The sequence below is a fragment of the Hyperolius riggenbachi genome, chromosome 11 (genome assembly GCF_040937935.1).
Source record: "Hyperolius riggenbachi isolate aHypRig1 chromosome 11, aHypRig1.pri, whole genome shotgun sequence".
Taxonomy (NCBI): Eukaryota; Metazoa; Chordata; class Amphibia; order Anura; family Hyperoliidae; genus Hyperolius; species Hyperolius riggenbachi.
The window spans coordinates 82,311,302-82,328,002 of NC_090656.1; the positions used below are offsets into that span (position 1 = coordinate 82,311,302).

The following is a 16,701-nucleotide window of genomic DNA, read 5'->3' on the forward strand; positions in this document are numbered from 1 at the left end:
TTGGAAATCTCTCATAATATCAGTGTCTGAGATAATAATGGGAAACCATAAATCATTCCGTTTCCATAAAGGCTTATTAACCATTCTATTAAGATCGCCAGGGTGGCGGCGCAGCAGTATTTTTTTATTTTTTTTTTAAGTGTGAAATTGCCATTGGAAGTATTGATTCATATCCTCCCAAGTTCTATACATACTCAGAACAGTACATATTCCACTTAAAGTGGTATAAAACCCTGACATAATATTCAATAACATTTTTTTTTATTCAACAACATTTTTTGAAATGCCATACGGTTATCATATTTCCTTTTGTGCATAAGTATTATTATTCATTTAGAATTTATACGTTCCCAAAGTACACTTTTTTTGCTCTGAGAGCTGACTTTGCATTTTATTCATAACTGCTTTATTCATCTTCTAATGTAAGCAGAAATGCTTTCTGATGCTTTCTGATTGTCTCACTGTCTTCAGGAGAGTTTGCAGTGTCAGAGAAGGGTTTGTTTACATTTCTCACTTGATACAATTAAACAGAAGATAACATTATCTCTAGTTCAGATTCGTCCAGCTTTTCCTGGAGGGGAACGTTTAAGGCCTGTGTTTAACCCTTTGAATGCTGTTCTAGTAAAAAAAAAAATCAGGTTGTATATAATATGCTGTAAATAATCTTTTAGAGCAAAGAAGAAATGCAGGGTTATATTCCGCTTTAAGTCAATCTTATTTACAGATATGAAAAAAATGAATGGATAAGTACATATGGCAATGGAAAAAAAAACCCTAGGATTTCCTACCTACCTTAATCATAAACTAAACCACCCCCTGACTTTCTACATAGTAAGAGTCCTTTCAAAGATGTAATCCCACTATAGTACTAAGTGCTATTGCCAGACCACACACAAATATGCAAGTGCTTGGTCGTTAGAACTAACTTCAGTATCCCTAAATTAATCCATTCTACTTGCTCAACAACAATTAGTGAAGTCTTTATTTTCTCAATTCATATTAACCCCAACATTAGCACTTTTATTATATGATCTGGATAAACTAAAGAAGCTATATCCAACCTCTCACGTGTCACTTTCTGTTGTCTAACTTGCACCTAATAACAGCCATGTGAAAATTTTCAGAGGAAATACCTGTCAATCAACTATCATCTAATGTTAGCAGTAATATCAGTACATTAGGAGTAGATCCATGCTGCCTAATGAATCTTACTCATTAACTTACTCTGGCTTACTCATTAACGCACTACATTGGCTAAAAAAATTGTAGGTGAATAGCCTTCTCAATATCCAGTCTTTTGCTTGATTTTCTTTGTTTTAATAGTATACTGTACAATATAAGATATTTCATAGAGCGTATCCTTCCCCTCTTTATCAGGTGTTCTAGTTACGTACAGGAGAAATGACCAGAACGTAACATTACTTAGCTGCTGGAGAGATACGTAGAGGGCTCACTTCAATTGCACAGACTGGCCGTGACTGGAGGAAGTTACGAGACCCAGTACTGGAGCTGCAGGCAGCGGAGGATGGTGGCGTGGGAGCAATCTGTGCCCATGGGGCTGGAGGAAGCCCCAGGTTTGTATAAAGAGCTGAATATCTGCAGTCTCTGGTAGTGTTGGGCGAACAGTGTTCGCCACTGTTCGGGTTCTGCAGAACATCACCCTGTTCGGGTGATGTTCGAGTTCGGCCGAACACCTGACGGTGCTCGGCCAAACCGTTCGGCCATATGGCCGAACTAAGAGCGCATGGCCGAACGTTCCCCGAACGTTCGGCTAGCGCTGTGATTGGCCGAACGGGTCACGTGGTTCGGACCCGAACGCGCTCTGATTGGCCGAACTTTCACGTGGTTCGGGTAAATAAATACCCGAACCACGTCATATCTCCGCCATTTGTCTGTGGGTTTAGCTTTGGGTAGGCAGGCAGGGTAGTTCGCGCTCCAGCCACGCTAGCCAGGGTCCCCCCTGTCATTGTGTCACTGCTGGGAACAGTAGTACACCGCTTGCTCAGCCACACTATATAGCATTCTGTTTACTGCCACTCTGTGTACCTCGCTCAGCCACACTATATAGCATTCTGTTTACTGCCACTCTGTGTCTGCTGGGAATAGTAGTACACCGCTTGCTCAGCCACACTATATAGCATTCTGTTTACTGCCACTCTGTGTACCTCGCTCAGCCACACTATATAGCATTCTGTTTACTGCCACTCTGTGTCTGCTGGGAATAGTGGTACACCGCTCGCTCAGCCACACTATATAGCATTCTGTTCACTGTTCTGTGTCTGCTGGGAATAGTGGTACACCGCTCGCTCAGCCACACTATATAGCATTCTGTTTACTGTTCTGTGTCTGCTGGGAATAGTGGTACACCGCTCGCTCATCCACACTATATAGCATTCTGTTCACTGTTCTGTGTCTGCTGGGAATAGTGGTACACCGCTCGCTCAGCCACACTATATAGCATTCTGTTCACTGTTCTGTGTCTGCTGGGAATAGTGGTACACCGCTCGCTCAGCCACACTATATAGCATTCTGTTCACTGTTCTGTGTCTGCTGGGAATAGTGGTACACCGCTCGCTCAGCCACACTATATAGCATTCTGTTTACTGTTCTGTGTCTGCTGGGAATAGTGGTACACCGCTCGCTCAGCCACACTATATAGCATTCTGTTTACTGTTCTGTGTCTGCTGGGAATAGTGGTACACCGCTCGCTCAGCCACACTATATAGCATTCTGTTTACTGTTCTGTGTCTGCTGGGAACAGTAGTACACCGCTCGCTCAGCCAGAGTATATAGCATTGTGTTTACTGCCACTCTGTGTACACCGCTCAGCCAGACTATATACCATTGTTTACTGACACTCTGTGTACACCGCTCAGCCAGACTATATACCATTGTTTACTGACACTCTGTGTACACCGCTCAGCCAGACTATATACCATTGTTTACTGCCACTCTGATTCTGCTGGGAACAGTAGTACACCGCTCGCTCAGCCAGACTATATACCATTGTTTACTGACACTCTGTGTACACCGCTCAGCCAGACTATATACCATTGTTTACTGCCACTCTGATTCTGCTGGGAACAGTAGTACACCGCTCGCTCAGCCAGACTATATACCATTGTTTACTGACACTATATAGCAGACTATATAGCATTGTGTGTACACCGCTCAGCCAGACTATATACCATTGTTTACTGACACTCTGTGTACACCGCTCAGCCAGACTATATACCATTGTTTACTGCCACTCTGATTCTGCTGGGAACAGTAGTACACCGCTCGCTCAGCCAGACTATATAGCATTGTGTTTACTGCCACTCTGTGTACACCGCTCAGCCACACTATATAGCATTCTGTTTACTGTTCTGTGTCTGCTGGGAACAGTAGTACACCGCTCGCTCAGCCAGAGTATATAGCATTGTGTTTACTGCCACTCTGTGTACACCGCTCAGCCAGACTATATACCATTGTTTACTGACACTCTGTGTACACCGCTCAGCCAGACTATATACCATTGTTTACTGACACTCTGTGTACACCGCTCAGCCAGACTATATACCATTGTTTACTGCCACTCTGATTCTGCTGGGAACAGTAGTACACCGCTCGCTCAGCCAGACTATATACCATTGTTTACTGACACTCTGTGTACACCGCTCAGCCAGACTATATACCATTGTTTACTGCCACTCTGATTCTGCTGGGAACAGTAGTACACCGCTCGCTCAGCCAGACTATATACCATTGTTTACTGACACTATATAGCAGACTATATAGCATTGTGTGTACACCGCTCAGCCAGACTATATACCATTGTTTACTGACACTCTGTGTACACCGCTCAGCCAGACTATATACCATTGTTTACTGCCACTCTGATTCTGCTGGGAACAGTAGTACACCGCTCGCTCAGCCAGACTATATACCATTGTTTACTGACACTCTGTGTACACCGCTCAGCCAGACTATATACCATTGTTTACTGCCACTCTGATTCTGCTGGGAACAGTAGTACACCGCTCGCTCAGCCAGACTATATAGCATTGTGTTTACTGCCACTCTGTGTACACCGCTCAGCCACACTATATAGCATTGCGTACTCTGCCAGTCAGTGTGTATATTGCTGGGATCAGTAATACTCCACTCACCGTCAACCACTATATGAGCTCAACATGAGTTCCCCAGAGACCTCCGCTGTGAGCAGCACTCCCAACAACAGCAACAGCCAACGCCCCACGCAAGCTATAACATCCACCCCAGCAGCCAGTGGTCAGCAGCAGCCCTCCCCGGAGGAGAACGTTGTGTCCATCAGTCCGTCGCCAGAGCGATTAATGAGGGCTGCCATTGAGGAGATGATGGGGCCTGATGTGGAGGAGGAGGTCGGGCTCAGGCCAGCATCCCAAGTTAATGTTGAGGACGATGAGGGGTCTGTGTCTGGGGATGTTGGGGTGGCAGAGGTGGTGGGTGGGTCAGACTCAGGAGAAGAGTTGTATGATGAGGATGATGATCGGGACCATCTGTATGTGCCTCAGAGTCCGACCCCGGAAAACATGTTGTATCGTGTGTTTAGGTACTAAAATCTGCGTTCCCTCCCAGTAGTGTTGGGCGAACAGTGTTTGCCACTGTTCGGGTTCTGCAGAACATCACCCTGTTCGGGGTGACTATATAGCAGACTATATAGCATTGTGTTTAATGCCACTCTGTGTACACGGCTCAGCCACACTATATAGCATTGTGTTTACTTCCACTCTGTGTCTGCTGGGAACAGTAGTACACCGCTCACCCGCCACTGTATAGCATTGTGCTCTGTGTCACTGCTGACAATAGTGGTACACCGCTCACCCACCACTGTATAGCATTTCTGTACTGCCACTGTACTGCTGCCAGTCAGCGTGTACTTTAAGGATAAGTGAAATGAGGAAGAAATCCGGTGAAAGAGGGAGGGGCAAGGGAAGAGGTGTTTCCCCTGACGGTTCACGTACAGGCCACAGGGGAGCACCCAAGAAAACCCACTCAATACTGCCCATGTTGTCCAGGACAACAACCCTCACAGATCCAAAAGAACAGGACCAGATAATTACTTGGATGACCTCTCAAGCGTCCAGCAGTGGGTTAAGCAGCACCAGCACATCACGCACGAGGTCCGAGTCCTCAGCCAGTTAAAGTCTGGGCTTTCTTTGAAGACTGCACTGAGGATGTTACCATGGCGATTTGCAAGGTGTGCAAGACCCGCCTGAGCAGGGGGAAAAGTATTAACAACCTCTCCACCACCAGCATGAGCCGCCACATTCTATCCAAACATCCCACTCTGTGGGCAAACGCGGCAGGACAGGGTACCACCAGCAACACTGCCTCCCTTGGGTTCACCAGACTCACCACCAGACCCGCCTCAGCAGCAGCAGTAGCCCAGCCATTGCGTGGTTCACAACATTCACAAACATCAGACGATGCTGACACTGTCACTTTCCGGACTAGTGCTCTTGAGGTCTCCCAGTGTTCATCAAACACAACAACCAACAGCCCTTCGGTGTGCAGCGCTACGGTTGAGTTGTCTGTCTCTGAGATGTTTGAGCACAAGAGGAAATTGCCAGCAAATGACCCCCGGGCCGTGGCAGTAACAGCCAGCCAGCATAGCCAAGCTTCTGGCCTGCGAAATGCTGCCATATCGAGTGGTGGAGACAAACAGCTTCAAGGGCATGATGTCAGTGGCCATCCCACGTTACGTGGTTCCCAGCCGCTACCACTTTGCGCGCTCTGCAGTGCCTGAGTTGCATGAGCACGTGGTCAGCTAAATAACCCGAAGCTTGAAGAATGCCGTTGCCTGCAAGGTTCACCTCACCACTGACACCTGGACGAGTGCGTTCGGCCAGGGTCGATACATCTCCCTTACCGCGCACTGGGTGAACCTTGTGGAGCCTGGCAGCGATTCCTCACCTGCTACGGCGCGGGTGTTGCCCACGCCGCAAACAGCTGGATAACAACAGCAGCACCTACCTCTCTGACTCCTTCTCCTCCAACGCATCTCAAAGCTGTACCTCATCCGGAAATGCTAACCCAGCACCAGCAGCAGTAGGATCGTGGAAGCAGTGCAGCACAGCTGTTGGCATGCGTCAGCAAGCGTTGCTGAAGCTGATCTGCCTTGGGGATAAGCAGCACACAGGGGAGGAAATTTGGAGGGGAATAAAGGAACAGACGGATTTGTGGCTGGCACCGCTGGACCTGAAACCGGGCATGAAGCTAGACACCTGGCACGAACTGGCAATGTACGCAATAGAGGTGCTGGCTTGCCCGGCAGCCAGCGTTATGTCGGAACGCTGTTTCAGTGCTGCCGGAGGCATCATCACAGATCGGCGTATCCGCCTCTCCACAGAAAATGCAGACCGTCTGACTCAAATTAAAATGAATCAATCCTGGATTGGAAACGACTACGCAACACTCCTGGACCCCAACCAAGTAACATGACCGATGAACATCTGGGATGGTTTAGCGTTTCCGGTCCCTGTTTATTGAACCTCTCATCTGTATTACATTTATGACTGCATGGCGGCAAAAAGCATTGCTGCTATATCCGCACGCTTTTTGTCCTCATGCAAGGCCTGGGTTGTTGTGTCTCACAAAGCGTGGCCTTCTCCTCCTGCGCCTCCTCCTGTTCCATCACGTGTGCTGCTGCTGCTGCTGCTGCTGGGTTAGCGTTGCCGCGTGGTCCCTGTTTATTGAACCTCTTATCTTTATTACATTTATGACTACATGGCGGTACAAAGCATGCTATCCGCACGCTTTTTGTCCTCATGCAAGGCCTGGGTTGTTGTGTCTCACAAAGCGTGGCCTTCTCCTCCTGCGCCTCCTCCTGTTCCATCACGTGTGCTGCTGCTGGGTTAGCGTTGCCGCGTGGTCCCTGTTTATTGAACCACTTATCTTTATTACATTTATGACTGCATGGTGGTACAAAGCATGCTATCCGCACGCTTCTTGTCCTCATGCAAGGCCTGGGTTGTTGTGTCTCAAAGCGTGGCCTTCTCCTCCTGCGCCACCCTCCTCCTGTTCCATCACGTGTGCTGCTGCTGGGTTAGCATTACCGGTCCCTTTTCCTGGAACCTCTTATATGTATTACATTTATGACTGCATGCCGACAAAAAGCATGTTACCTGTGCAAAGAAAACAGACATTTCCCGCATTTAAAAGACAGTTTTCCCTTTGAAACTTTAAAATCGATTTTCTCAAAAACTATAAGCTCTTTTTGCTAAATTTATTTTTCCTCTTGTACCCACTCCCAAGGTGCACATACCCTGTAAATTTGGGGTATGTAGCATGTAAGGAGGCTTTACAAACCACAAAAGTTCGGGTCCCCATTGACTTCCATTATGTTCGGAGTTCGGGTCGAACACCCGAACATCGCGGCCATGTTCGGCCTGTTCGGCCCGAACCCGAACATCTAGATGTTCGCCCAACACTACTCTCTGGTACACTTTAAAGGGAGTCTGAAGCCAGTTTAAAAAAAACAAGGGCTGGGACACTGGAAACATATCCGTTTCTGTGTCCAAACTGTCTGTGTAGAGGGAGATCCATTTTTGCATTGCTTTTCACTACCCCTCCATGTATCCGTGGTCCGCAAAAAACCTGTAAATCTCGACCCTCCGTTCAGTTTTTCAAGCCAGATCCCCTACTGATCCGTTTTTAAAAATTGTGTGAAGACAGGAGCTATTTTTAACATTGGTATTCGTGGCTCCAGTTTTTGTCCGGGCCAATAAACTAAGCCACGGATACAGTTCGTATACAAGTGTGAATCGACCCTTAGAACACTTTGCAATACAAGCAACAATGTTTATGAAATTTTACCTTGATATACAAGCAACGCCTTGATGTAAAAGCAAAAAGGGTATACATGCGTCACGTCATCACAACTGAGCCGATAGTTCTCCCTTTGGCACTGCAGGATTGTACTTAATTGGACTTAATCTGAGTGTAGAATCTGGGCAACGTCACATTTCCATGAAGTCCTCAAAAGTAACTGTCATTGGATAAGTATCTTGTTAAAGCGGAATGAAACTCAGCATTTCTTCTTTGCTCTAATAGATTATTTACAGCATATTATATACAACCAGCATTTTTTTTTTACTAGAACAGCATTCAAAGGGTTACACACAGGCATTGAAAGCTCAGTGCAGAGAAATCTAGACGCATCCAAAGTTGTAGATAATGTTATCTTGTGTTTAATTGTATCAAGTGAGGAATGTACATAAACACTTCTTCTACACTGCCGGGTCCCCTGAACAAAGTCAGACAATTTAGAAAGCATTTCTGCTTGTTAGAACATGAATAAAGCAGTTATAAATAAAATACAAAGTCAGCTTTCAGAGAAAAAAAAAGTGTACTTTGGGAACGTATAATTTCTAAATGAATACTAATACTTTTGCACAAAAGCAAATATGATGACCATATGGCATATAAAAAGTAGGAAAACATGTTTTTGTTGAATATTATGTCAGGGTTTTTTACCGCTTTAAAGCCACACACACACACACACACACACACACACACAAAAAGGTTAGGGTGAGCCAACAGATGGCAATGATCTGTTAGTTATAGTGAAAGTCTTGTTTTCATCTTTTTTTTAATACTTTTTTACTATAACTGTTTTTGGATCATGGAACAAATCAAGTGGGTTTCCATTAACCTCCTTGGCGGTAATGACGAGCTCAGCTCAGGCCCCGCTGGGCCGATTTTGATATTTTTTTTCAAAAACCACGCAGCAAGCACTGTTCTTGCTGCATGTTGGGGACGATCGCCGCCGATCCGCCGCTACCCGGCGCATAACGGGTCTGCCCCCCCCCGAGACCCCTGCGCAGCCTGGCCAATCAGTGCCAGCCAGTGCTGAGGGGTGGATCGGGATTCCCTCTGACGTCACGACATCGATGACATAGATGACGTCATTCCGTACGTCGCCATGGCGACGGGGGAAGCCCTAAGGGAAATCCCGTTCAGAACGGGATTTCCTTATGGGCAAGCGCACCGGTGGCGATCAGAGAGGTGGGAGGGATGCGGCAGGGAGGGGGGAATCATGTAGCTAGCGCTAGGCTAGCTACATGATTTAAAAAAAAAAAATACTGCTGCACAGCCACCCTGGCGAAATCAATAGAACACCAGGGTGGTTAATTCTTATGGGGAAATTTGCTTTGATAAAAGAGTGCTTTGGATTACAAGCATGTTTCCGGAAGAAATTATGCTCACAAACCAAGGCTCCACAGTATATGATACGGCCAGAACCTGAAGTCTGGTCACTTCGGGTTCTGGCTGGCTCAAATGCGAAGTGGCCGTGCTAACGCGGCCAATGTCAGAAATGAATTGATTCCGGCTCCTCTCCTTGCTGGCTCTGACTCCTCCCCCTGCCCCCTCCTATAACCCCTGGCAGCCGGTCTAGTATCCCTACCCGTTGCCGCAGGGAAGCACGTGGAGGAGCAGGCAGCAGGAACGCTGCAGACATTGCTTCTGCCAGCACCTGCTTTGCAGTGCCCACCTATGGGAATGAAATAGGTGGCAGGCACCAATTCATGCTTCTCACTGTACTTCCCTCCAGTTACAAAGGTAACTTACTTGTTGTGGGGGGAAGATACAGGGTGGGTAGAGATACTGGGAGCCACCGGACTTTATTTACTTTTCACTCTTGGCCAACAGCTGAGAGAAGGGGCTGAGGGGGAGCTAAAGTCACCGGAATCAATACATTTCTGACATTGGTCGTGTTAGCACGGCCGCATTTTGGCCGGCCAGGACCCGAAGTGGCCAGTCTTTGGGTTCTGGCCATAACATAGATAGATAGATAAATTACTCAACCTGCCTGAGAATTATAACTGTAAGGTGCATAACTTCAGTTGTACAACCCTGCTGTCCTGACAGAAAAGAGCACATGCAGCCAAATAGGCGTCCGCACATATGGCAAATTCAAGCGTCTGCCCGACCCTGGCAGCCCGCTGCTACCCCCCCCCCCCGGCTGCGTGCCCGTGCGGCCAGCAGGAGGGGAGCAGCGCAGAGAAGAGGGAGAGCTATGGGCACAGTGGGGAAGGGCGAATTCCCCCCCCCCTTCCCTCACCTTGGGGCTCTCCCTCCCTCGCTCTCCCTCCCCTCCGGAACGAAGTGTTGTGCAGCGTTTGGCAGCGGGCGGGACTTACCTCCGTCTCGTTCCAAGCGCTGGAAGTTCTGGTGCCGCTTCTCTGGTCTGAACCAGACCAGACTAGCGGCAAAGCCATCTGGCGCCTGAACGAGACAGAGGTAAGTCCTGCCAGCCACTGCACCATGGGGGTTCGCAGAAAATTTTCCAGGGGGGGGGCAAAAATGGGGGGAGAGGAAGAAGTGGGGCGGCGCGCACAGCACGCCGCGCCAAAAACTGGGGTGGTGTACGCGCGCCAAAAAACGGGGTTACGTGATGCCGAAAAATGGGTGTGGTCATGAACCAGAATGTGGGTGTGGTCGCGGGTGGAGACAAGTTTACATGAACTTAGCAATGGTGGGACATTAGATTAGGACAGTAGTGGCGAACCTTTTGGAGGTTCGAGTGCCCAAACTGCAACCCAAAAGTCACTTTGCTATCGCAAAGTGCCAACAGCAATTTAAACTAAATACAAACGTTTTAACTCATACATGAACATTATGGAAAATCCAAGTTGAAAATAAACTGTGAAGATAAACAATTTAATCCATCCGACTCCTGAAAAATGTATTCATTTTTTTAGAACCTCCCAGTTTCATTTTCTATTTTAAAAAGCTGAAAAAGTAGGTTTAATGCTATTGTCTCATATGATGATGATTCAGCTTTTTCCATAGTCTCGCAGTTAGTAATCATGTGACCCCCAACAAGACAAATTCAGCAATCATGAGGCCCCCAACATGACCAACTCAGCAATCATGAGGCCCCCAAAAAGACAAATTCAGCAATCATGAGGCGCCCAACAAGACAAATTCAGCGATCTTGAGGCTCCCAACAAATCATGAGGCCCCCAACAAGACAAATTCAGTAACCATGAGGCCCCCAACAAGACAAATTCAGCAGTCATGAGGCACATAAATAGACAGCATTTCACATAAATAGGCAGAATGCCCCCTTAATATGGTAGACACCTCTCACCTGGCAGCAGTTCCCCAAAATACACTCAATCTGACAGCAGTGGTTCCCCAAAAATAGGTAGCCCCAGGTCTATAGGTGTCCCCAGAATAGGTGGCCAGCGGTATAGATGCCCCCAGAACAGGTAGCCAGGGGTAGAGATGTCCCCAGAACAGGTAGCCAGGGGTATATGTGCCCAGTATATGTAGGAAGGGGTATATGTGCCCAGTATAAGTAGGCAGGGGTATATGTGCTCAGTATAAGTAGGCAGGGGTATATGTGCCCAGTATATGTAGTCAGGGGTATATGTCCCCAGTATATGTAGCCAGAGGTATAGATGACCCCAGTATATGTAGTCAGGGGTATATGTGCCTAGTATATGTAGTCAGTGGTATATGTGCCCAGTATATGTAGACAGAGGTATAGATGATTCCAGTATATGTAGTCAGGGGTATATATCCCCAGTATATGTAGTCGGGGGTATATGTCGTATATGTAGTCAGGGGTATATGTGCCCAGTATATGTAGCCAGAGGTATATGTGCCCAGTATATGTAGACAGAGGTATAGATGACTCCAGTATATGTAGTCAGGGGTATATGTCCCCAGTATATGTAGTTGGGGGTATATGTCCCCAGTATATGTAGTCATGGGGGTATATGTGCCCAGTATATGTAGTCAGGGGGGTATATGTGCTCAGTATATGTAGCCAGGGGTATATGTGCCCAGTATATGTAGTCAGGGTATATGTGTCCAGTATATGTAGCCAGAGGTATATATGCCCAGTATATGTAGTCAGGGGGGTATATGTGCCCAGTATATGTAGGCAGGGGTATATGTGCCCAGTAAATGTAGCCAGAGGTATATGTGCCCAGTATATGTAGGAAGGGGTATATGTGCCCAGTATATGTAGGCAGGAGTATATGTGCCCAGTATATGTAGTCAGGGGTATATGTCCCCAGTACATGTAGCCAGAGGTATAGATGACCCCAGTATATGTAGTCATGGGAATATGTGCCCAGTATATGTAGTCAGGGGTATATGTGCCCAGTATATGTAGACAGAGGTATAGATGACTCCAGTATATGTAGTCAGGGGTATATGTCCCCAGTATATGTAGTTGGGGGTATATGTCCCCAGTATATGTAGTCATGGGGGTATATGTGCCCAGTATATGTAGTCAGGGGGTATATGTGCCCAGTATATGTAGTCAGGCGGTATATGTGCCCAGTATATGTAGCCAGGGGTATATGTGCCCAGTATATGTAGTCAGGGGTATATGTGCCCAGTATATGTAGTCAGGGGTATATGTGCCTAGTATATGTAGTCAGGGGTATATGTCCCCAGTATATGTAGCCAGAGGTATAGATGACCCCAGTATATGTAGTAAGGGGTATATGTGCCCAGTATATGTAGCCAGAGGTATATATGCTTAGTATATGTAGTCAGGGGGTATATGTGCCCAGTATATGTAGGCAGGGGTATATGTGCCCAGTATATGTAGCCAGTTATATGTGCCCAGTATATGTAGGCAGAGGTATAGATGACTCCAGTATATGTAGTCAGGGGTATATGTCCCCAGTATATGTAGTTGGGGGTATATGTCCCCAGTATATGTAGTCATGGGGGTATTTGTGCCCAGTATATGTAGTCAGGGGGTATATGTGCCCAGTATATGTAGCCAGGGGTATATGTGCCCAGTATATGTAGTCAGGGGTATATGTGCCCAGTATATGTAGTCAGGGGTATATGTGCCCAGTATATGTAGTCAGGGGTATATGTCCCCAGTATATGTAGCCAGAGGTATAGATGACCCCAGTATATGTAGTAAGGGGTATATGTGCCCAGTATATGTAGCCAGAGGTATATATGCTTAGTATATGTAGTCAGGGGGTATATGTGCCCAGTATATGTAGGCAGGGGTATATGTGCCCAGTATATGTAGCCAGAGTTATATGTGCCCAGTATATGTAGGCAGGGGTATATGTCCCCAGTATATGCAGTCGGGGATATATGTCCCCAGTATATGTAGTCATGGGGGTATATGTGCCCAGTATATGTAGCCAGGGGTATATGTGCCCAGTATATGTAGCCAGAGGTTTATATGCCCAGTATATGTAGTCAGGGGGGTATATGTGCCCAGTATATGTAGGCAGGGGTATATGTGCCCAGTAAATGTAGCCAGAGGTATATGTGCCCAGTATATGTAGGCAGGGGTATATGTGCCCAGTATATGTAGTCAGGGATATATGTGCCCAGTATATGTAGTCAGGGGTATATGTACCCAGTATATGTAGTCAGGGGTATATGTCCCCAGTATATGTAGCCAGAGGTATACATGACCCCAGTATATGTAGTCAGGGGTATATGTGCCCAGTATATGTAGTCAGGGGTATATGTCCCCAGTATATGTAGCCAGAGGTATACATGACCCCAGTATATGTAGTCAGGGGTATATGTGCCCAGTATATGTAGCCAGAGGGGTATATGTGCCCAGTATATGTAGTCAGGGGTATATGTGCCCAGTATATGTAGTCAGGGGTATATGTCCCCAGTATATGTAGCCAGAGGTCTCCCCCCTCCTTCCCTCACCTTGGGGCTCTCCCTGCCTCTCTCGCTCTCCCCTCCGGAACGAAGCGTTGTGCAGTGGCTGGCAGCGGGCGGGACTTACCTCCGTCTCGTTCAGGCGCCGGATGGATTTGCCGCTAGTCTGGTCTGGTCCAGAACAGAGCAGCGGCACCAGAACTTCCGGCGCTTGGAACGAGACGGAGGTACCGCTGGCCACCTATTCTGGGGACACCTATAGACCTGGGGCTACCTATTTTTGGGGAACCACTGCTGTCAGATTGAGTGTATTTTGGGGAACTGCTGCCAGGTGAGAGGTGTCTACCATATTAAGGGGGCATTTTGCCTATTTATGTGAAATGCTGTCTATTTATGTGCCTTATGACTGCTGAATTTGTCTTGTTGGGGGCCTCATGGTTACTGAATTTGACTTGTTGGGGGCCTCATAATTTGTTGGGGGCCTCAAGATCGCCGAATTTGTCTTGTTGGGAGCCTAATGATTGCTGAATTTGTCTTGTTGGGGGCCTCATGATTGCTGAGTTGGTCATGTTGGGGGCCTCATGATTGCTTAATTTGTCTTGATGGGGGGCCTCATGATTGCTTAATTTGTCTTGTTGGGGGTCACATGATTGCTAACATTGCTAACTGCGAGACTATGGAAAAAGCTGAATCATCATCATATGAGACAATAGCATTAAACCTACTTTTTCAGCTTGTTAAAACAGAAAATGAAACTGGGAGGTTCTAAAAAAATAAATACATTTTTCAGGAGTCGGATGGATTAAATTGTTTATCTTCACAGTTTATTTTCAACTTGGATTTTCCATAATGTTTATGTATGAGTTAAAACGTTTGTATTTAGTTTAAATTGCTGTTGGCACTTTGCGATAGTAAAGTGACTTTTGGGTTGCAGTTTGGGCACTCGACCTCCAAAAGGTTCGCCACCACTGTCCTAATCTAATGTCCCACCATTGCTTAGTTCATGTAAACTTGTCTCCACCCACGACCACACCCACATTCTGGTTCATGACCACACCCATTTTTCGGCATGACGTAACCCCGTTTTTTGGCGCCGCCCCACTTCTTCCTCCGCCCCTTTTTGCCCCCCTAGAACATTTTCTGCGGACACCCATGTGCAGCCATTACCAAAAGCACAAAAGTGGAGAGAGATGTCTAATGTACTTCAGCATAATTTTGTACGTATTTTATTTTACACATTTATAAAGGGTTGACGCCTTCACACAGATCACACAATCATATTTCTTAATGTCCCTCAAAGGTTCTAATAATTTATATGTATTATGCAACAAGTAATAATGCTCCAGGAAGTATTATTACATGTCTACATGAACTATAATTTGCTAGGAATAAATAACTACTAGTATACAGGCTTTGTTAAGTGAACGTTACCTAAACACATTTTAATTGGCCAGGACTTGTTGCCATTTCCCCTGACAATTCACAAAGTACAGTTTTGCCTTGTTAAACCAAAGGTCATATAAGTTAGTGTAAAACATGCTGACTCACTGATGAAGGGAGTGGCCACGGGCCAGTCTCCTGTAGAAAGTCAGGTTGTTCTATAACAGGGTGTAAACTGTAAAGTGTACAATCTCACTCTGTCACTTTTCAGATCGCAGATAAGTCCTAAAGCCTCCGGTATAACACTGCTAGCATGGCTCCTCAGAGGTTTCTAATAACAGGATGCAACCGAGGAATCGGATTGGAACTCGTCCGCCAGCTCCTAGAACAGCCAAACCCTCCAAAACAAATATTTGCAACTTGTCGTAACCCCAATTCACCTCAAAATCAGGTAAAATTTTACTTGCGCTACCTATTTGTCTGTCAATCCGAAACAGTCTATATGCATGTTGGATTATTGCGGCTCTGTACAATTAACAAGCTGACACATCATTGCATTTCAGTGGTTCTGGAGGTGTGGCTAGCTTACAGGGACAACAAGGGATAATTTGCATATTTAGCAGTGATGCATTGTGGGAGACATCATATGCTCATTACAACCTGAATTATCGCAAATACTCTGTTTTAAGGAGGCAAACTTTTGTTTTGCTTAACATTTCAGTAAAAGCGGTTTTGGGCTTTTGTAGCCCCTTACAGACTCCAATGAGTTCTGGTTCTTCATGAGTTTGCTGGGTAGTCTGTAAGGGCCCGTTTCCACTAGCACGAATCCGCATGCAGACAACGCATGCGGATTCGCATAGGCAATACAAGTGGATGGGACTGTTTCCACTTGTCAGTTTTCATTTGCGTTTTTGTGTGCAGGATTTTTCTGCACGGTAGACCCTGCAGAATTCGCCTGCGTGTGGAATGCAGGCGAATCGCACACAATGTATTTAATAGGGAAATCGCATGTGTTTTCCCCATGCGTTATTTGCCGCAAATTCGCATGCGATTTCGCATAGGTACCCATGTTAATTCACACAGGCAGTGACATGGTTAAAATTGCATCACCCTAACCTATGCAAAATCGCGGCAAAAACGCATGCGGAATCGCACCCGCATGCGATTTGCCTGCGGTGATTCGCCGGCGATTCCGCAATGCAATAGTGGAAACGGGCCCTAACTCTGTCAGGCTTTTTTCCACGAGCAGTTGAACTGTGTGCTCAGCAAGCAGTTACCAGACAGCAGTGAGCAGTTACCAGGCAGCAGTGAGCCGTTACCAGGCAGCAGCAAGCAGTTGTGAGAGTTTGAGAGGCATTTCACTGCCTATCAACTGCCTGTGGAAATGAGGCCTCACTCTGTCAAAAAGAATACCATGCTCAGATAGGGATGTTAACACTGAAAGATTGCACAAGCATAACAAATAATAAACATTCCTTTCAATAAGGTCAGCAGTGATAACTTAGAGTAACACACTTGCAAAAAGCAAGCAGGGGCATAGCAATAGCCATAGCATCTGCTATGGGGCCCTGCGGCAGAGGGGGCCAGGTGGTACTTAATGTGTTCACTATTATCTTCTTTGTGTTCTTCCACCCTCTGATTTTTTTTTAGTGTCCATAGACTATATGCAGTGTAGATTGCATG

At 46.5% G+C, this 16,701-nt stretch overlaps 1 protein-coding gene across 1 annotated transcript in view; it reads left to right on the forward strand.

Moving 5' to 3' along the window:
- The first annotated feature begins 15,206 nt into the window (after positions 1-15,206).
- LOC137539245 (C-signal-like) overlaps positions 15,207-16,701 on the forward strand; it is a 35,896-nt gene continuing 34,401 nt past the window's right edge. Inside the window, exon 1 of the mRNA XM_068261790.1 lies at positions 15,207-15,469. Within this exon, the coding sequence (XP_068117891.1) occupies positions 15,332-15,469 (138 nt within the window). The 5' untranslated portion in view covers positions 15,207-15,331. The remainder of the gene's footprint in view (positions 15,470-16,701) is intronic.